This window comes from Falco punctatus, assembly GCF_963210335.1.
Source record: "Falco punctatus genome assembly, chromosome: 3".
Lineage (NCBI taxonomy): Eukaryota > Metazoa > Chordata > Aves > Falconiformes > Falconidae > Falco > Falco punctatus.
The window spans coordinates 13,250,378-13,270,555 of NC_137582.1; the positions used below are offsets into that span (position 1 = coordinate 13,250,378).

At 56.7% G+C, this 20,178-nt stretch overlaps 1 protein-coding gene across 2 annotated transcripts; it reads left to right on the forward strand.

Annotated features, from left to right (window-relative positions):
- The first annotated feature begins 991 nt into the window (after window positions 1–991).
- LOC308061322 (1-phosphatidylinositol 4,5-bisphosphate phosphodiesterase gamma-1-like) lies at window positions 992–20,020 on the forward strand. Of its 2 annotated transcripts, none has more exons than XM_080381128.1 (32): window positions 992–1,800; window positions 7,352–7,501; window positions 7,611–7,704; window positions 7,815–7,862; window positions 8,493–8,577; window positions 8,710–8,790; window positions 8,883–8,917; window positions 9,767–9,839; window positions 9,973–10,074; window positions 10,180–10,274; window positions 10,373–10,458; window positions 10,654–10,774; window positions 10,874–11,042; window positions 11,347–11,466; window positions 11,679–11,786; window positions 11,884–12,071; window positions 12,276–12,476; window positions 12,616–12,735; window positions 13,070–13,253; window positions 13,562–13,639; window positions 14,586–14,689; window positions 14,910–15,006; window positions 15,551–15,617; window positions 16,065–16,228; window positions 16,338–16,434; window positions 16,572–16,796; window positions 17,105–17,253; window positions 17,799–17,913; window positions 18,152–18,313; window positions 18,538–18,626; window positions 18,748–18,932; window positions 19,016–20,020. In XM_080381128.1, the coding sequence occupies exons 1-32, from the start codon at window positions 1,581–1,583 to the stop codon at window positions 19,065–19,067; spliced, it is 3,864 nt and encodes a 1,287-aa protein (XP_080237254.1). In that variant the 5' UTR covers window positions 992–1,580; the 3' UTR covers window positions 19,068–20,020. The 2 variants fall into 2 exon arrangements, with proteins under 2 accessions (XP_080237254.1, XP_080237253.1); XM_080381127.1 differs by having other exon boundaries at window positions 993–1,800; window positions 10,156–10,274.
- Window positions 20,021–20,178: the final 158 nt, after the last annotated feature.

Genomic DNA, 20,178 nt, shown 5'->3' on the forward strand with positions numbered 1-20,178 from the left:
CTCCATCACCGGGACCCCCAGATGCCTGAGCTGTCATCACAGGGACCCCGAGGGTACCTGAGCCTCTGTGACCTTAATCCTCAAGGTGCCTGAGCCTCTGGCACTGGCACCCCTGGATGCCTAAGCCTCCATCACTTGGATCCCCAGATGCCTGAGCCTGCATCACTGGCACCCCCAGGTGTCTGAGCCCCCATTAACAGGACCCCAATATGCTGCAGGAGTCTCAGAGCCCCAGCACCACAAGATCCCCTCTTGGTCCAAATCCCCAAAGTGTGAGGCTGTGGAGCAAGCCCCTGCCCACACCCCACACCTCTGGTTTCACCTCACACCCCTGCTTCCCCCAAATCCCTGCACAAAGCATCTGCCTCCGTAGCACCTGCAGGTCTTTGCCCATCCAGCACCCATTAAAGGGACAAACCAGGGGCTGGGACACCAAGCCCTGTCCCCCACTGCCTTCCCCCCTTTCTTTGGCTGCGTTTCTTTCCCCTCACTGCAGTCCCCAGCCCCTTTCTTCCCTTATATTTGAGGCAGGACAAAACTCGTAACAGCAGTGACTCTGGTCTGGGTCACTCATGGGCTTCAGTCCGAGATCAGTGTGGAGGCGGGGACAGCCAGGAACTAAAGCCACAGCAGCCGTTTTCCTTATCTTTAACCCTTTTTTGCCAAGCAACCAATTTTCCACCCAGGCAAACCCATCCCCACCCCACCGTGCCCCCGAGCCGGTGGCAGGCCTGGGGCACCCCGCAAAGCCGGTCCCCATCTTGAGCTCCTCTAGATGTCACCCTCAGCCGTCTTTTCCTCTGCTCTGATTTTCCTTTCTCCAAGATCCTGCATTTTTTTTTTTTTTAAATTCCTTTCTGATCTCTTTCCGGCCATGTGTGATTGCAGTTTCCTCTGGGCGTCCATTTCATCAGCCCGAAATTAAGAGGCAGAGGAGAGGGGTGGCAGGCAGCTGGCGGGAGCCCCCCCCCTCCCCACCCACCACCGCCCCGAACCTGCATCCCACATCCCGCCCTGCTGGGACCCCGCTTCTCCCCAGGCTGGCTGAGCACCCCTCGGCACTCCCTCACTGCACCCCGCTCCCAGCCCCGGCCCCGCTTGGCCCGGAGGCCGGGGGTGGGGATCTGCCACCTCAACGCAGGCACCATCAGTTCTGGGGTGACTTTGCTTTTTTTCGGCTGGGTTTTCCCCCCACACCACCCTCTTCACCCGCAAAGGACCCCCTGCCATCCTGCAGTGGCCGGATGGTTTTTCTCACCCCTGGCTCGGAACCACAAGGCCATCGCCGCCGACGCTGCCCATCTTCTCCCACTGCCGCTGGATGCCAACACCGGGGCCAGATTCAGCCTCAGCGAGAAGGTCACGGTATCTCCAGTCCAGCCTTTCCCTCCCCATTGCCGCCAAGCCCGGCTCCCTGCCGTGGCTGTGGTGCGGTGGAGGGGTCGTCGGCCTTAGAGGAAGCCCACGCCTGGGGCAAGCTGAGAAAATCCCCGGGGAGGTTTCGCCTCTTTGGTTCGACCTCTTCTGCATGAGACAACCCTGGTTCTGCGGCTCCGCTGGGCGATGGCCGCACAGTGAAGATGTCTGTGGCCAGGCTCAACAGCGTCAATGGCTTTCTGGAGGACGGCAGGATGGAGGCAGGGGACATGGGCAGGATCCTCCGCTGCCTGGAGATGGGCACCGTCCTCACCTTATTCTATCAGAAAAAGTCTCAGAGGCCAGAGCGAAGGACCTTCCAGGTGAAGCTGGAGACCCGGCAGATCATCTGGAGCCGGACACCCGAGAAGGTGGAGGGGGACAGTGAGTATCAGTGACAGTAGTGCTGGGGGCTGGGGACATGCTTGTGGTGGGGTGCCTGGCTGTGGGGTGCTCAGCCATGGTGGGATGCCCACTCGTGGCAGGGAGCCTGGCCGTGGTGTGTCTGGTCATGGTGGGATGTCCCATTGCAGTGAGGTGCCTGGCTGTGGGATGCCTGGCTCTGGTGAGGAGACCTACTGTGGTGGGGTGCTTGACTATGGTGCACATGGCTGTGGTGGGATGTCCTACCATGGGGGTGCCTGGCTGCAGGGTGCCTGGATGTGTTGGAGTGCCCTACCATGCTGAGGTCACAGGCTGTGGGGTGCCTGGCTGTGGTGGGGTGCCCTACCATGGTGGGATGTCCAGATGCGGTGGGGTGCCTGGCCATAGGGTGTCCAACCATGATGGAGCGTCTGGCTGTGGGGTGCCTGGCAATGGGGTGCTTGGCTATGATGGGGTGCCCTACTGTGTCCTGCTGTGGTGGGATGCCTAGCTACAGTGGGGTGCCCAAGAACAGTGGGGTGTCTGGCCACAGCGGGGTGCCTAGTCACAGTGGGGTGCCTGGTCACGGTGGGATGCCCAGTGTGATGAAGTGCCTGGTCATGGTAGGGTGTCCAGCTGTGGTGGGGTGCCTGGCTACAGTGGGGCATCTGACTACAGCGACCCCATATTGTCTGGCCATAGTGGGAATGCCTGGCCACAGTGGGATGTCCAGATACAATGGGATATCCAGATATGGTGGGGTGCCTGGACATAGTCGGGTGCCCAGCTGCAATGGGATGCCCTACCATGGTGGGGTCTCTGGCCATGATTGAGTGCCTGGCCATCGTGGGGTGCCCAGAGATATAAATGCAGGAGTTGCTGGTCTCAGCAGCCCTTGCCTCCTCCATCCCATCTCACATGGCCCATAAGTTGCTACAGGCATCAAGCTGCTGCCATTTCATCCCCAGGGTTTTATACCCTCCCTGGCAAGGAGGTAAAGGAGCTGGTCATCACCTTGCCTGCTCACGGTGCTTTGACTGCTGGGGCAGGCAGCAGCATGGAGTAGAGCATGCTGGTGGCCCCATGCAGCCCAGAAAGGACCTGGCCAGCTGGGCTCTGCCCCACATGCATTAATTATGTCAATGCAGAGTTTGGACTGGTAGCACTGGTGTCCAGCATAGGAGATGCTCCCACTGAAGCATCCATAAAAATCACTGTTACCTGTGGATTCACTGGTGGCTAGTAGGCTGTTGAGGCATCATCCCACTGCTAGGCATCAGTGGAGCTCCACACCTTGGTGTTCATTACCTGGTTGCTTGTTACCTCAAGGCTTGCACCTCCTCTTAAATTGGGCTAAAAAGAGTCAATGGATGAAAACACAGGGTTGGGGTGAAATGGAGCTATACCATTGCCTCATCCCACATCCACATGCAGGGAGGAACCCAGTTTGGGGGTATCATCTCACCTGGAGGATGGCAAAGCCCACCCTGGAGGTTTGGGAAGTGACAGATGCCTTTTCCCCAGAGGAATGTGGATGGTGTCTTTAGGAATCACGGATCACCCACCCAAAAATCACCACCCACCACTAATTTTATGCAAGACAGAGCAAAATCCCCAGGAGGGTTCAGTTCCTGCTCAGAGGGGCTGACCCTGAACTGGACTGCCAGCCATGGCAAGGCTTTGAGCTGGGAAAGAAGGTGGCACCCAGAGATGAGTATCAGCATGAGTACGATCCGTGCTTGTCTGGACCTGCTGGGCATGGGAGTAGATTTGTGAGAGGAGGAGGAGGGACGGGCGAGGGAAGGAAAGGCACCCATTTTTGGAGAGGTGGTTTTGGTCTTCATGGGGAAAAGCTCATTCTTTGCTCATGGAAATAACACATTTCCAGCTGCTTGTTTTGTTTTGGGAGCACTGCATGCCACTGGGTCAGGGTCTCAGGTCGCTCCCAGTGCCCAATGCCCAATGCCCTGCCTCAGTTTCCCCACCAGTGCCTTGGGATATGGCTACTCCTATGCAATGGCCCAAAACCCTCTGTGGGAATGAGTGGACATCCTCCAAGGTCATGCAGAAGGGGGGGGAAAAAAGAAAATCCCTCTGGAAATTATACAGTTCTGCCATTCAGTCCCACCACTTGCTTTCCCCAGGCCAGCGTGGGAGCAATCCCTGTCTTGATGCTGGGCTGGAGCATCTTCACCCCCTGGTCCAGCCCTGCTCTGTGCTTACACATCCTCCCACTTGCTGTGATATTGTGGAAGCACCAGGGTCTCCTATTCATCCCTGGGGTCTTGCTCCCACCCCACGCCTGACCTCACTCCTTCCCAGGCCTTTTTAAATCACCCCTTCAACCAGGCACCCCGCTTGCAGAGGGATTAGCAGGGACAACCAACTGCGCTGATGTCTCTGTTATGGACTGGCAAGACCAGAACATAGATCCTGGCTCTCCCTTAGAAGCCCTGTGCCATGTAGGCTAATTACACGCTTCATTAAGCAGCCAATGGATGAGTGTCCATGCCATGGGGTAACCTGTAGCATCGCCTCCAAAATTAACCTCATCCTGGAGGGTTTCCAGTTTATCACCCTCAGCAGACCCTGATCCCCAGCACAAGGATGAAATCTAGCAGAAAACCGTCCAAAAGGGATCTTTACAAGAAATTTAAAGAAATAGGGGTAAAGGCAGCTTGGCAAACCCAGCAGCATTTTGGAGGGGTGGTTTGCCATGACGACAGCTATTTGGGATCACACTTCCAGCCTCACTAATGGCAAATAATTACAAACAGGACCATTTGGGGAGGTGAAAATCCAGATGGGGTTTAACACCACTGGACCAGGAGGAAATTTTTTATTTCAGGTTTTATGTCAGCTTCACAGCACCACGGGGATCTCTGGGAGATAGGGTCATCCAATCACACCTGTACAGGAGGGTCTGAGCTGCTACGTGTCCTACAAGAAGGCATGACCAAGGCAAACACGAGGGCACATGGCTCACGCCACCACAGCACTGCCCAAGTCAGTGGGTTTTCCCAGCACAACCATCCCCTCCAGCTGCTTTGTTTTGCTTTTCTCCTAATGCATTAAGAAAACTCCCAGGCTCTCAGCATCCCTAAAAGCCACTGGGCAGAACTTGCTCCTACATCATCTTCCCACCATTTAAAATCTTCTTTGCACCATGCTGCTTGCTTTGCATTAGAAGAGAAAAGGGATTTTCACAGCTGGAACTGACTTCCAGAGTGTTTTAATCACCCGGGACCCCTGAGACAATGCAGGGAGGAGTTTGGAGACATACTTCTGACATGATTGCTGCAAATCCGCTGCAGATGTGGTTTCCAGGAAGCCGCCGGCCGTGTTGCATTGTGCAGCCCCGTGCCGCTCCCTCTTCCCCTGGCTTTTTTGTGGGGTCAGGCGATTTGCCCTGTGGAGAAGGACTTGGGGGTACTGGTGGATGAAAAACTGGACATGAGCTGCAACATGCTTTTACATCCCAGAAAGCTAACCTTATCCTGGGCTGCACCCCGAGAAGCGTGGCCAGCAGGTTAAGGGAGGGGATTCTGCCCCTCTGCTCTGCTCTGGGGAGACCCCCCCGGAGCACTGCGCCCAGCTCGGGGGTCCTCAGCACAAGCTAGGCAGGGACCAGGGACCTGGTGTTGAACTGGGGGGATGGCTACATTGCAATTTGTTGGTGGAGCCCTGATAGCCACTGGCTTCTCACCTCTCTCTGGTACTGTGAGGAAAGACAGGTTTGGGGATGAGCAGCTGGTTTTTAACCTATAAACCCATTTTTACTCCCAAATATCTGCCTGTTTGCATCAAAGAGGGTTTTCTCCAAGACATGGGGGCTGCACAGAGACAGCAACAGGGTTTTATTTCTTGAGATCTACTCCCAAAATAAAGCACATGCAGGGGCGCAGATCCCCTGTGTATCACTTGTGTTAAAATCCCACTCCAATCTGTGAAATTTGGCTTGTGGTCATCCAGCAAGAGGAGGCTGGATAAAGCCTCCAGTGCTTTATGGATTTTTTCTGCCAAGTTAAACTATTCTGCACCTCTTTTCCTGCTTAATCAGGCCAATTTCTCCCTCATCCCTTATTCCTCCCCACATTCAGCTTTTCTTTCCCCACTTTGGATTAGGCTGAGGATTTCCATCAAGCCACTGACACGCCTGCACCCTTCCCCACCGCCACATCCTAAACACGTCTTGGCTGGAAATTCTCCGGGAAATGACCCATTTCCTTGGCAGGACAATACCCCGGCACAGTGGTCCGGTTGCCCTCAGCCATACAATGACCTTTCCGGTGCCGGTGGCTCAGCCCCCAAGTGCAGAGCTGCCTGGGGGGTGATGCTCATGGTATCGAGAACAACTTTGGGTATTATTACTAATATCATCATCATATTATTATTCTGCTCCCAGTGGGATGTGTCCACTTGGCAAAACCAGTAGTCAGAAGTCTCCTTTGGCAGTGTAGCGGTGAGGAAGACTGTGGTCCGGAAACCCAGCCCTCCTGCCGCTGGCGGGGCTTTATATAGCAAGATAATGAGAGAGCAGTGCAGCAGGAAAGAAACACCCTGCGGTCTGGGCTGCCAGGGCTTCAAATTGCCACCTTTGGGCAGACATCTTCAATTAAAAGATGAGCTCAGCCTACCCCAAGCAGGTTCTGTCTTGGGGAGGAGGAGGCAGGGGAGAGGTGGCTGGAGGCATGCTGTTTGGGATGTGGCAGGCTGAACCTGGAGGACACGTGGCACCCACAAAGCCAGGAAATCAGTGGGCAGCACTGTTGGAACTCCACATCCTGGAGACACGAGTCACTGGAGGACAAACAGGAGTGTGGTGCTTTCACACACCCGGAGGCAGTGCTGCAGGGACACCCCATCCCCAGAGACATGGCTCCCTGGAGGACACATGGCCATGGCACCCATGCTCTTGTGACACAGCTGCAACAGTGCTACAGGGACACCCTGCCCTGGGGACATGGTTCCCTAGAGGTTGTGTGGCTGTGGCACTCATGGTGTTGTCTCACAGCTGCAGCAGTGCTGCAGGGACACCCCTTCTTGGGGACACTTGGCCATGGCACCCACGATGCCGTCATGCAGCTGCAGCAGTGCTGCAGGAACACTTAATGCTGGGGACACAGTTCCCTGGAGGACATGTGGCCATCGTACCCATGGTGCTGTCACACAAGTGCAGCAGTGCTGCAGGGCCACCCTGTCCTGGGTACACAGATTCCTGGAGGTCACATGGCCATGCATGCGCCAACAGGCAGTGCCACGGGGATGCCCCATTCTGGGGACACAGTTTCCTGATGGACATGCAATACCCATGGGTAGCATGACACTAGCAGAGACATCACTGGAGGGCAGTGGGGGCCTGTCTCCCTGGAGGACACATGGGCACTGCGCCCACAATACCATCACACACCTGTGAGCAGTGCCATGGGGATGCACCACCCTGGGGACAAGGCTCCCCAGAGGACACATGGGCTCCTGACAGTCCCACCTCCTGCAGCCTCCCCGAGCCCTGCACATGGGTCCGTGGTTGCAGGGTGTCAGGGGACATTCCCGTGTTCCTCTCTCCCTGCAGTCGACATTCGGGAGATCAAGGAGATCCGCCTGGGGAAGAACTCACGGGACTTCGAGCGCTACCCCGAGGATGCTCGCAAGCTCGACTTCACCATGTGCTTCATCATCCTTTATGGAATGGACTTCAGACTGCGGACACTCAGCGTGGCTGGTGCGTGGCTTCCCTTCCTACTCCCCTTGGCCACCCTTGGGCTCTCACTCCCTCCCAAGCATCCCATCTTCCGCATCCCGACCTCATCACCTCTTTCTTCCTCTTCCAGCTTTCTGCGAGGAGGACATCAACCTGTGGATAACAGGCCTCAATTGGCTGGTGGTGGACACCCAGAAAGCCCAGACCCCGCTACAGATCGAGAGGTGAGGAAGGACCATTAGGTCCCATTTCCCAGTGCCCCTCTGGAGGCAAACCCAGGGGGCTTTTGTCCCCCCTGGGACTGAGCACTGTCTATCCATCCCTTCCTTCCCAGGTGGCTTCGCAAACAGTTTGATGGGATGGACCGGTCGCGGGAAGGCAGGTGAGCATGGCACAGCCCCGTGCCAGGAAGTGGCTGGTGGGTTTGGCTGGACAGGGCCGTATCCCCCCGCTTGCACCTCAAATCTGAAGGCTCAGCCAGGCTGGGGGTGAGGTTTGTGGGCCAATGTAGTACCAGGTTATCTGGGGTGCTCAAAGCCACTGAAAATCAGAGACCCAAGTGCACATCCCCTCCTCACTGCTGTAAGGACCATGGGGACCCTGATGCCCCCATGCCTGCTGCTGCATTTCCATCAGCACCAGGAGGGGCCGGGACATTGATGCAGCCCATAAACATCTCCCCAAGACAGGAAAAAACCCAAATCAAGTGAACTTGGACTGAAATGATGATGAGGGTGGGCGTCATCTCTAGCTGGGATGATGGCTTAGAGCACCCTATTGGTTCTTGGATGTGCTTCTTCTCCCTAACCCTCTGCTCACACTCATGCCAGACCCCATGTAATTAGGGGTCCTGTGCCACTGCAAGAGTCCACAGTCTGGTTGGGTGGCAGTCCCATGCCGGCACCAGTATTTGGGGTGGGTCCCTTGGTGTCAGGAGCTGAGACCCATCCAGGAGTTATCCATCCTTTCCTGGGTCTGGCCAGTGCACTGATGTTGGCTTACCCTCCCGCAGCATCACAGTGAAGGACCTGAAGGCCATGCTGCCCCAGGTGAACTACCGTGTACCCAACATGAGGTTCCTGCGGGACAAGCTCATGGTAAGGACCCCCTGGGCACCCCAGCCATGCAGAGGGATGGTCTTTGAGCTCCCACAGCCGGGCTGGAGCCAGCCCCAGCGTCACTGGCTCCAGTCAGGTGGCCCCACTCTCATGCAGCACCATCTCCCACAGGAGGTGGAAGCCAGGAATGAGATGACTTTCTCCCATTTCATCCAGTTCTACAAAAACCTGATGTTTGATGCACAGAAGTCGGTAAGAGCCATGGCTTGTCTTCCCAAGCATGCCCCTTCCCAGTGTGGCGCATCCCCCACCAGCTAAGCTTGATCCTGTCCTTTGCCTTGCAGGTCATCGAGCAGCTGGAGCTATCCTTCCCCTTGCGGTGAGTACCCTGCAGTCCCACAGCTGCCACCCCGGCCAAGCCTCCAAGGGCTGGTTGCATCAGGTGGTCTATGTAGCCAGACTGAGGAGCAGAGCAGAGGATGGGAACAGGGATGGGAGCGGAGATGAGAGCGGGAATGGGAGAAGAGATGAGCAGGGATGGGAATGGGGATGGGAGGGGGAATGGGAACAGGGACAGGAGCAGGGATGAGAAGGGATGGGAGAGGGGCTGAGAGCAGGGACAGGAGCAGGGGTGGAATCAAGGATGAGCAGAGATGGGAGTGGAGGTGGGAGGAGGGATGGGAGCAGGGATGAACAGGGATGGGAGAGGGGCTGAAAGCAGGAAGGGAGCAGGGATGGGAGCAGAAAACAGAGGTAAGCAGAGATGGGAGTGGAGGTGGGAGTGGGGATGGGAGTGGGAATGGGAGCAAGGATGAAACCAGAATGGGAGAGAGGAAGGGAGCAGCAATGGGAGCAGGGATGAGAAGCTATGGGAGTGGGGATGTGTGCCAGGAATATAGGGACATGTTACTCTTCCCTCCTCCCCATGTCCTCAAGCAATGCAGCACACTCCAGCTGTGTGCCCACCTCTCCCGGCTGACAGGGTGATGGTGGGAGTGTTTGCTCTAGCAGCACCCAACAGCTCAAGGTTCCCCTTGCACCCCCACCACCCCTATGGTCTGTGCTTTCCCCAAGCCCCTTGCCGGCTGCCACAGCTGGCAGGAGTGGAGCAGGATTTGGGGGCATAGGGAGGCTGAGCTGCAGATGAACACTGACAGCCTCAACTCTCCCATGGGGTCTACCCCAATTCCTGCTCCCAGTCCTCACTGATGGCCACTCCATGTCCCAGGAATGTGGACCGCCCTGAGCTGTGCCAGGTCTCCCTCTATGACTTCCAGAAGTTCCTGCTACATGACCAGAAGGTGGGTTCTCTTAGAGACCCCTGCAGCATCCCTCTCACCCCCAACCTAGGGGACCCCCATAGGTCCCAAGGGTTGCCCCATGGGATGCCCGAGCCCGGTTCCCCATGTAATGACAGCCACATTTGCACTTCAGGAACCCTGGGCCAGCGACGTGGGCATGGTGCGGGACTATATGTGCACCTACCTCAAGGAGGGCTCCAGTGAGGCAGCAGACCCCTCCTTCCAGCTGGATGAGGTGGGTGGCCCCACCCAGTACCCACCCAGGGGTGTCTTCCTGGTCCCATCAGGCTCTGACTTCTCTGCTTCCCCCACCTAGTTCCTCACGTATCTCTTCTCCAAGGAGAACATGGTGATGGACGCCAAGTATGAGCGTGTGGTGCCCGAGGAGATGAACCACCCCCTGTCCCAGTACTGGATCTCTTCTTCCCACAACACGTAAGAACAGGGTGGGCTCTCCTTGGGGACCTCCATGAGCATCCCATCACCTAGGCTGGGGCAGCCCTGGCTGCTGATGGTCCTTCTCTGTTCTGCAGGTACCTGACGGGGGACCAGTTCTCCAGCGAATCCTCTCTGGAGGCGTATGCCCGCTGCCTGCGCATGGGCTGCCGCTGCATTGAGTGTGAGTCCCCAGAGCACTTTGCAGAGATGCTGAGCTCCTCCCAGCACCTCGTGTTGCATCAGACAGACCATCCCCTGTACCCATCCCACAGCACTGGGGTGGGGAGTCTTCCATGTCCTTTGGGGGCTCAAAAACATGGTCCCCCGTGCACAGTTGGTGCCCAGCATGTGTTAACCAAGGTGTTTCCCTACTCAGTGGACTGCTGGGATGGTCCAGATGATCTCCCCATCATCTACCATGGCCACACACTCACCTCCAAGATCAAGTTCCTGGATGTGCTGCACACCATCAAGGAGCACGCATTTGTCACCTCTGAGTAAGCCCTAGCCCCACAATGACACACCAGTTCTGGGCCAGGCAGGCAACCCCTCCTTTGCCTTAATCCAAGGCCACCATTGCCACCTGCTTCGTCCAGGTTCCCCATTATCCTCTCCATCGAAGACCACTGCAGCATTGTCCAACAGAGGAACATGGCATCCCACTTCAAGAAGGTCTTTGGGGACATGCTACTCACTAAGCCAGTGGACATCAATGCTGATGAGTTGCCCTCACCCACCCAGCTCAAGAAGAAGATCCTAATCAAGGTACGGAGCTGGAAAAAAGCACCCCAAAGCCCCTCTTTGCAGGAGAGACAAGGACTGTGTTGGGCTGGGAGGGCTGGTGATTCTCTAAATCAAAGGAGTCCCAAATCTTAGAAATCAAGAGTGATATCCCTCTATGCACAGGTAGGACATCTCTCCAATGTTCTACTGCAAAAGATTGGTCCAGGGGAACAGGGGGCGGTGGAAAGGGACCTGCAGGAGCCCAAGCATAGCCTGAGGGCTGGGAGCTCAGTGTAACGGGGACACCGTGCCCACTGCTGAGCTCCCTTCCCTGGGCTGTCCCCAGCACAAGAAGCTGGTTGAAGGGAACCTGTACGAGGAGGTCTCCACTGCCAGTTACTCAGAGAATGACATCAGCAACTCCATCAAGAATGGCATCCTCTACCTTGAAGACCCCATCGACCACGTAAGGGTCTCCCTGCCAATGGCAGCCAGGGGCCTATTGGGGTCTGTCAGATGGGGATGCGCACTGGGGTTTGGGTTGGGCGTGGGGCATGGGCTGTCCTAGACCATTGCAATGCTGTGGGGGACAGGAGAGGGCAGAAACAGCCATCTCAAAGCCCCATCCATCCATGCCATTGTCCTCCACACCCTGGTGATGCTTTTCCTCCCTCCCAGACCTGGAGCCCCCATTATTTTGTCCTGACAAGCAACAAGATCTACTACTCAGAGGAGACATCCCGCTACCAGTTCAATGAGGATGAAGAGGAGGTGGAGCAAAAGGAGGTGTGTGAGGGGCAAGATGCATCCGTAGGGGAGTTTAGGGAGGACTCTGTAGTGAGGGTAAGTGGATGGCAACACCCATTTTGGGGTGAATTTGTAGGAGTTCAACAACAATGAGCTGCACTTCACGGAAAAGTGGTTCCATGGGAAGCTGGGAGGTGGCCGCGACGGGCGACAGATTGCTGAGAAGCTGCTGCACGAGTACTGCACTGAGACAGGCGGCAAGGATGGCACCTTCCTGGTGCGCGAGAGCGAGACCTTCGTGGGTGATTACACCCTCTCCTTCTGGTAGGAGCTCCAGGGGGAAGGCAGGATCCCACCCGCTCTGAGCTGGTCTGGTCATCCCACCAGAGATTGTCCCTCCAGCCAATGGCTGGGTTGGTGGCTGGAATGGCTTATTGTGGGGGAAAGCATACAGACCCCCAAGCGTGGAACAGTGGGGACATGGACCTGAATTGACTCACCCCTGCCTTTCCCTCACCACCGTGGCAGGAGATCCAGCCGGGTGCAGCACTGCCGGATCCACTCACGCCAGGAGGCCGGTGCCACCAAGTTCTACTTGACAGACAACCTGGTCTTCGATAGCCTTTACAGCCTCATCTGCCACTACCGCGAGGTGCCACTCCGCTGCAACGAGTTTGAGATGCGCCTCACCGACCCCGTCCCCCAACCCAATGCCCATGAAAGCAAAGAGTGAGGATGGTCCCCATCCCTATCCCCTCGGTCCCTTGGGTCCACCACCTTCCTCCTTCCCTGGTGTCAAGTCTTGGGTGCCCCCTGGGGTGTGGGAATGCCAATGCCAGCTCACCACCACCATGCTCTGCCCAACCAGGTGGTACCATGCCAGCCTGACACGCCTGCAGGCCGAGCACATGCTGATGCGGGTCCCACGGGATGGAGCCTTCCTGGTGCGCAAGCGCAGTGAACCCAGCTCCTATGCCATCTCCTTCCGGTGAGTGTGGTCACCCCAGCACACTGAGGCTGGCCAGGCTTGGCCACGATGCCCACATTGCTGGCCAAGCTGAGAACTGCCTGGCTCATGTCTGTTGTGGCTCCATGCTGGGTGGCAGGTGCTTGCTCTGGGTCAGCAAGGTGACACCAAGGGGACTCTTGGTGCTGTCACAGCAGAGACCACCTAGCTGTGGTGATGGGAAGGCCATGTCCTCAGGGCGGTCACCCTGGTGGCATCCCTGCTGGGGGAAGGGCATCATCTCCTGCCCATCTCCATGATGGAACAAGGGTCCGGCTACCCCTCACATATCCTTCCTTGGCTCTCTTGGCCCCAGGGCAGAGGGGAAGATCAAGCACTGCCGCATCCAGCAGGAGGGTCGGCTCTTTATGCTAGGCAGCTCAGCTGAGTTTGAGAGCCTTGTGGACCTCATCAGCTACTATGAGAAGCACCCACTCTACCGCAAGATGAAGCTGCGCTACCCCATCAATGAGGAGACCCTGGAGAAGATGGGCACCACCGTGAGTGCTCCCAGCAGTGGTGATGGTGGCTCTGTACCATGGGTAACCAAGCCCTGTCCCCAGCTCCACCATGGTGGGAAGGTCTCCTCCAGCCTCTCGGCTGAAGCCCAAACAGAACTGTCCAAGCTCATTCTGCAGCCATTGCCCACAGTTATAGCTCCACCATAATTCCCTTCCAACAAGTTGCAAAGGGGTGTTGGGTCCCTCTCAGCCTCCTTTCAATCACATATAGTAGCCCAGCCCCCACCACATCCCCTTGTAGCCCCTGTCTGCATCCAGATGATCCACTCAGGCATTTATCTTTGCAGGAGCTGGACTATGGAGCACTGTATGAGGTGCGGACACCCCACTTCTACGTAGAGGCCAACAAGATGCCAATGGCCAGGGTAAGGGGCCAAGCTGGTGTCCCTGGGAGGTGGAGGATGGTGGGACATGACAATTCTAGTGCTGGGGCTCCTGGGTGGTTATCCTTAGACCCACCAAATCTCCCACCACTGACCTGAGAAGTTATGACTTCTTGCTGCATTTTTCTCACCCTCAAGCAATGCTGGAACTTGACCGTTCCCACATCAGCATCGCCTGGGGACAGTAGTCTGAACTCCACCAACATCACTGTCACAGTGTGGTGGCAGGGGCAGGTCTGGAGAGAGCCCAGGCTGGACCAAGGACCTGGCACAAGCTAGCCCCTACAACAATGAAATCTCCACGGATCCTTTTGCACTGGGGAACCCCAAAAGATCAGGTTTAGGGTCAGTTCTCAGGTGATGCAGTCTCCATCCTCAGAGGTTTTTGGGACTGACTGGTCTCAGAGCTCACCCAGTCTCCATCCTTGGAGGTTTTTGGACTGGGCCTGTCTTGGAGCTGACCTTGGAGGAGACTTGGCTGGAGCCCCAAGATTCCTTCCCTGTGATCCTACAACCACATTGTCCAGCACTGCTGTGTCTTAAAGGTCCCTTTGCAGCAGAGCAGCTTTCAGGCTAAGACCAGACACTGGAACGCTTAACCCAAAGGGTTTTTTTCAGGGAGTGTGGTAATATCAGGGGATTAACCCCTTAGTACACCAGAAGGAACCATTGGGGGAAGAAGAGGAACCTGCTTTGCACTGAATGTGGTGGTCCTACAGGACCACAGATGCCTCCAGCCCTCCTTGTCCCCTCTAACGTGTTTCACTGCTGGCATGAGCAATTTGGGGGCATCATTTGGAGTACTGGACCCTCAGGAGCCCCCATGCTTCACCATGGGGGCTTGAAGATTTGGTCTGAGTTGGCATGCTGCCTGCCAGTGTCCGTGGGCACTGGATGGTGACACGTGTCCCTCTCCCCGGTGGCCCAGTGCACAGTGAAGGCTCTCTACGACTACAAAGCACAGCGGGAGGATGAGCTGTCGTTCTGCAAGCAGGCCATCATCCACAACGTTGACAAGCAGGACGGCGGCTGGTGAGGGCGGTTGGGTGGCCCCCGGGTGGGCATGGCCGTGGGTGGAAGGTGGAGGGGACACCCTGGGTTTTCCCATGGGTTGTCCCGCAGTGGGTTTTAACTGCCTCCTTTTCTGTCCCCCTATCCCTTCTCCGACTGCTCCCTGACATTGCATGCAGCATGAGCATCCCTGTCCCCCCCCAGATTGGTCCACTTGCCTTGATCCTCTGACCCATTGCAGGTGGCGGGGGGATTATGGGGGCAAGAAGCAACTGTGGTTCCCGGCCAACTACGTGGAGGAGATTGTCAGCACGCAAGCGCAGGAGCAGGATGAGGCTGTGAGTGCCATGTCCCCACACACCTGGGACCGAGGCCACCTGAAATGCCTCTGGCCTTGTGCCAGCCCAGACCCTTATCTGTAGGCTGGGGAATGCTCCTACCCCCACTCCAGCTTGGACCCTTTTCTGGAAGCTGGAGGATGCTCCCAGCCCCATGCCCAGCCCAGCCCCTTATCCGGAAGCCACAGGATGCTCCCAGCCCTCTGCCAGCTCAGACCCTTATCCAGAGGCTGGGGGATGCTCCTGGCCCCATGCCAGCTCAGACCTTTATCCATAGGCTGGGGGGTGCTTATGGCCCCACTCCAGCTTTAACCCTGTTCTGGAAGCTGGAGGATGCTCCCAGCCTCATGCCAGCTCAGACCCTTATCTGGAGGCTGGGGGAGTCTTGACTGAGGAGCAGAGCATACCAAGAAGGTGGTTTTTCTCTGCTTTTGCTCAGGCTTGACTGATTTGGAGGGCTGGAGGAAGGCTGCTAAACAGGGTGGGCACCAGGCTCAGCCCTGCATGCCTCCCTCACCACCCCGTCTTCCTTCCTTTCTTGCAGTCATCAGAAAACAGCCCCCTGGGGAACTTCTTGAAAGGCTTCATTGACGTGCCATCCTGCCACGTTGGTGAGTGTCCCCACCACGTTCTCACTGTGGCTGTGGGAGCCCACCAGGATGGTGCGCACCCTGTGCTGAAGCTCGGTGCTGTAAGCTGAGGCTCCCTAAACTCATCACACAATTGCCAGCCAGGCTGATGCTTGGCACAATGTGCTGGGGAGCAACATGGGGCTGGGTTCAGAGGGATTTGGCTGATGGGGGGGGGGCATTTGGAGGTCCAAATGATTCAGGGGACATTTGCCCCCAGCTCAAAGGACAATGTATTTCAGCATGGAAAGCTGAAACCATACATTAGAAAAATGGGATCCTATCAGGAGAAGGACCCTGGTGGCTGGGGGGGGGTTCCAGGAGGGGCTGGTGGGGGCCTGGGAGTGGGACCGCTGAGGTTTCGTTTGCTCCACAGAGCCATCCATTGGGAATGTCTTCGAGTAAAGCCCCCCTCTGATGTCCTTATAGTTATCTCCAAAGACGGGAGGAGCTCCAAACCATTTGTCTTCACCATCCATTCCCAGCAGATGTCCCACGCAGCCCAGTCACTGGACGTGGCCGCAGACACGCAGGAGGAACTCAGTGAGTGGGTGGCCAAGATCCGAGAGGCCACACAGAACGCCGATGCCAGGGTGAGGGGCACCAGGGTGCAGAGGATGGGGGATGGACAGTCCTGACCCCCAGCATCTCTGAAGGAGGAGGCTGGGGGGAGACTTTCAGCTCCTGTTTTCCCTTGCGCAGATGCAAGAGGGGAAGATCATGGAGCGGAGGAAGAAGATTGCACTGGAGCTCTCCGAGCTGGTTGTCTATTGCCGCCCGGTGCCATTTGATGAGGACAGTAAGAGCTGGAGAAGGGGTGTGATGGGATGAGCATGGAAAGAGATGGGTGGGGAAAACCAAGCAGTTGCAGTGGGCTACCCCCAGGCCACCAGAGAGCCCTGTGTCCTCCACTAATGGCCACCTTGGTGTTTTCAGAGATTGGCACCGACAAGGCATGCTACCGGGACATGTCTTCCTTTCCGGAGACCAAGGCAGAGAAGTACGCCAACCGCAGTAAGGGCAAGAAGTTCCTGCAGTACAACCGCCGCCAGCTCAGCCGCATCTACCCCAAAGGGCAGCGCCTGGACTCCTCCAACTATGATCCATTGCCCATGTGGATCTGTGGTAGCCAGCTTGTGGCCCTCAACTTCCAGACGCCTGGTAAATCCTGCTGCTGGGGTGGTTGCTGGGCTTATCCCTGGAGGTCACCCCAAAATCCCCATCCCCAGTGGCTCTGCCCTGGGTTCTGTTGGTGGAGGTGGTTTGAATGATCTCTCCAACCTTTTTCCTCATCCTGATGGGGACATCTCCATGCATTCCTGGGTGCTTCATGCAAAACCCAGCTGCGTCCCTCTTCCAACCAGGGTTGGGGCTCTTAGTGGTTTGCCAGGGCAGGACCTTCTGCCCAAGGACCTTGGGGAGGTCCCTGAGCCCCATGGCTCAGAGCTGCTCTGTCCCCATGGCCATAGACAAGCCGATGCAGCTGAACCAGGCACTCTTCATGCTCGGTGGCCGCAGTGGCTACGTTCTGCAGCCTGACATCATGAGGGATGAGACTTTTGACCCCTTCGACAAGAACAGCCTGAAGATTGTGGAACCCATCACAGTCCAGCTGCAGGCAAGTGGGCAAGGACAACAAGTCCACCATCAAGACAGGGACTTGCTTCTTCCCTGTCTTTTTTTCAACTGGGGGTGCTTTTTACATGTTTCAGCCCCGTACTGGCTCCATGGAGTTTATTACCCCATACACTCTTGAGTTTGTTGGTCTTTCTCTGCATGCAGCATCGTTTTTCCCACGGGACAACCTCATAATCGCACAGAGTTGAGCCTAACCTGAGCGAGAGTGAGGGGGAGGGTAAAGTAGAAGCACCTTACTCAACCTTTGGATAATTTCAGAGTTACAGCTGGGAGGGGTTGGTTTGTAGGCACCTGACTCTTGAGCACAGCATGGATCCAGCAAAAATTGTTAAAATAATTTCATGGATACAGCTAAAATCAAGCTAAAACCAGTCCAAAATCATAAATAATTTGTGGTGTGGCTAATTATGGCCATGAAGCTTTTGGCAAGCCCAAACCAACAGAGCCACAGGACTGGCTCGAGGAGTCCTTCCTTGCCCTTCATGTCTGGAGCTCACCCTCCTCTTCTTCCTCTTCCTCCCACAGATCCTCGGTGCCCGGCACCTGCCCAAGAATGGGAGGAGCATCGTGTGCCCCTTCGTGGAGGTGGAGGTGTGCGGCTCTGAGTATGACAACAGCAAGAACAAGACAGATGTTGTAGGTGAGGGTCCACATGGGTGACATTCCCACCCAGCCCATGCACCCTGGGGACAGGCAGGGACAGCGGGACAACCCTAACTGTGCCCTTTGGGGTCTTCTTGGACATATGGGTGATGGGGCTGGGTTTCATGGAGGAAAGAAGAGGACTGGCATGTCCCACTAACATGCTGGTGCTATGCTGGTGGTGTCCGTGGATCTAACCCTGCTCTGACCTTCCCTGCTCTCTCCTTGGGCCCCAGCTGACAATGGCTTCAACCCTGTCTGGATCTTCAAGCAGTTTGTCTTTGACATCAACAACCCTGAGTTTGCCTTCCTCCGCTTTGTGGTGTATGAGGAGGACATGTTCAGTGACCCCAACTTCTTGGCACAAGCCACCTTCCCTGTCAAGGGCCTCAAAACAGGTATGGTTCTTCCATCCACACCACCACCATCATCATCATCATCTTCATCATCACTGAATTGTGGAATGGTTTGTGTTGGAAGGGACCTTTAAAGGTCATCTGGTCCAACCCCCCTGCAATCCTCCTCCTCCTCCTCCTCATCATCATCTCCTTGGGGATCTGGCCATGGCGAGGGGTTCAGACCCCACCATAGGGCTAAGCTTGTGTTGTGGTGTTGTGTCCAGGCTACCGGTCAGTGCCATTGAAGAACAGCTACACTGAGGACCTGGAGCTCGCTGCCCTTCTCATCCACATTGAGATCATCAATGCCAAGGCAGGTGGCCCAGGTGGCTTGGAGAACCCTGTGCCTCAGTTTCCCCAGCTGGAGCAAGAGAGAACAGCACCCTGGGGTGTCCTGTCCATGCCACCAGCCTCACACCCTTGTGTTGGAGCAGGAGGAAGATGAGGAGAACCTCTACTCATCCATCCAGCAGCTACGGGACCGCGCCAGCGAGCTCTCCAGCCAAGTCTCCAGCTATGAGCGCACCAATGGCTGTGACTCCCGCTACCAGCAGCGCCTTGATGAGCTACGGGCAGCCCAGGAGCGGCTGATGGAGCTCACAGAAGTCCGCAATCGCAAGTGAGTGTCCTCTCCCTGTGCCTTCAGGAGGTCCCTCTTGAGAGGGTCCCTAAGGCTACCACCCTGCTCCCGTTCCCCACCAGGTTGATGGAGAAGAAGAAGAGGGACCGGCAGATGGTCACCAAACGCAGCTGAGCTGGATGGACACAAGCCCGCTGTGGATCTCCCCTGCCACCTCCTCTCCTGCTCCAGAGGGAGGTGGGGTGGCTGGATCTTGACCTTCCCATGCCTGGGGCTGGGTGATAGCAGTGTGACAAATTTGGGGACAAAAGGGGATTTCAGGTATCTCTGCCTGTGATGTTTCTCTGTCGGGGCGAGGTGGGAGGCAAGATGCTCTGGCATAAATCCTGGGCACCTCCAGCTTCGTCCCATGTCCCTTGGGGCTTGTGGCCATGTCTGTGTCCCCCGGGGTGGCCATCCCCGCTCCTCTTCACCCTGCATCCTCTGTGTCCCACCATCCCATTGCAAGGGGGTGGTGATGAGTCCTGTGACTGATGGGGAAACTGAGGCACAGGTGCCCAGCCAGCCAAGGATGGGGCAAGACTGGCCACCTCCATCCTGGGGACAGGGGACAGGACTGGCTGGCAGCAAGGCATGAGGATGGGGACACAGGGGACAATTTTGTGGGGGCAGGGGGCATTTTCCCCCCCCACTATAAATATCTGTATTTTCTTCTTTTATCCAGCATGTACATATGGCGCAGGGTGGGGGGTCTGTACGAGCCTCAGTATTAGGGCACAGGGGGGACCCTAAAACGTCTGGAGATGACCCCAGCATGGGCATGAGGGAGCAGGGGACCAGGTCTGGGGGTGCCCTGTGGGGCAGGGTGGCCGGTGACAGGGTGCCCTGAGTGAGCATTGCACAGACACAGGCACCGAGGTGGCCCCAGAGGGGACAGGGATGTCCCCAAGGTGACTCCAGCATTGACACCAAACTCTGGGAATGGGGACAGATCCTGCCAGTAAAGCCAATAGAGGTGATACCCAGCAGGGTGGCTGGGGACATCTCGGGGTGTCCCCCGGGGTTGGGGTGTCCCAACGGGGGGATATGTGTATTCTTTGTATGAAAATAAATCTATTTAGCCAATATTTATATCCTGCTGCTGTTGTCTGGTGTCCCCCCAGCTCTGACCACAGCACCGATGTCCCCAGGGCGGATGATATCCCCAGGGTGATGACTCCATGATCATGGATCCTGTGTGTCACCCTTGTCCCCATGACATGTCCCAGCAGTGGTGGGGACACCC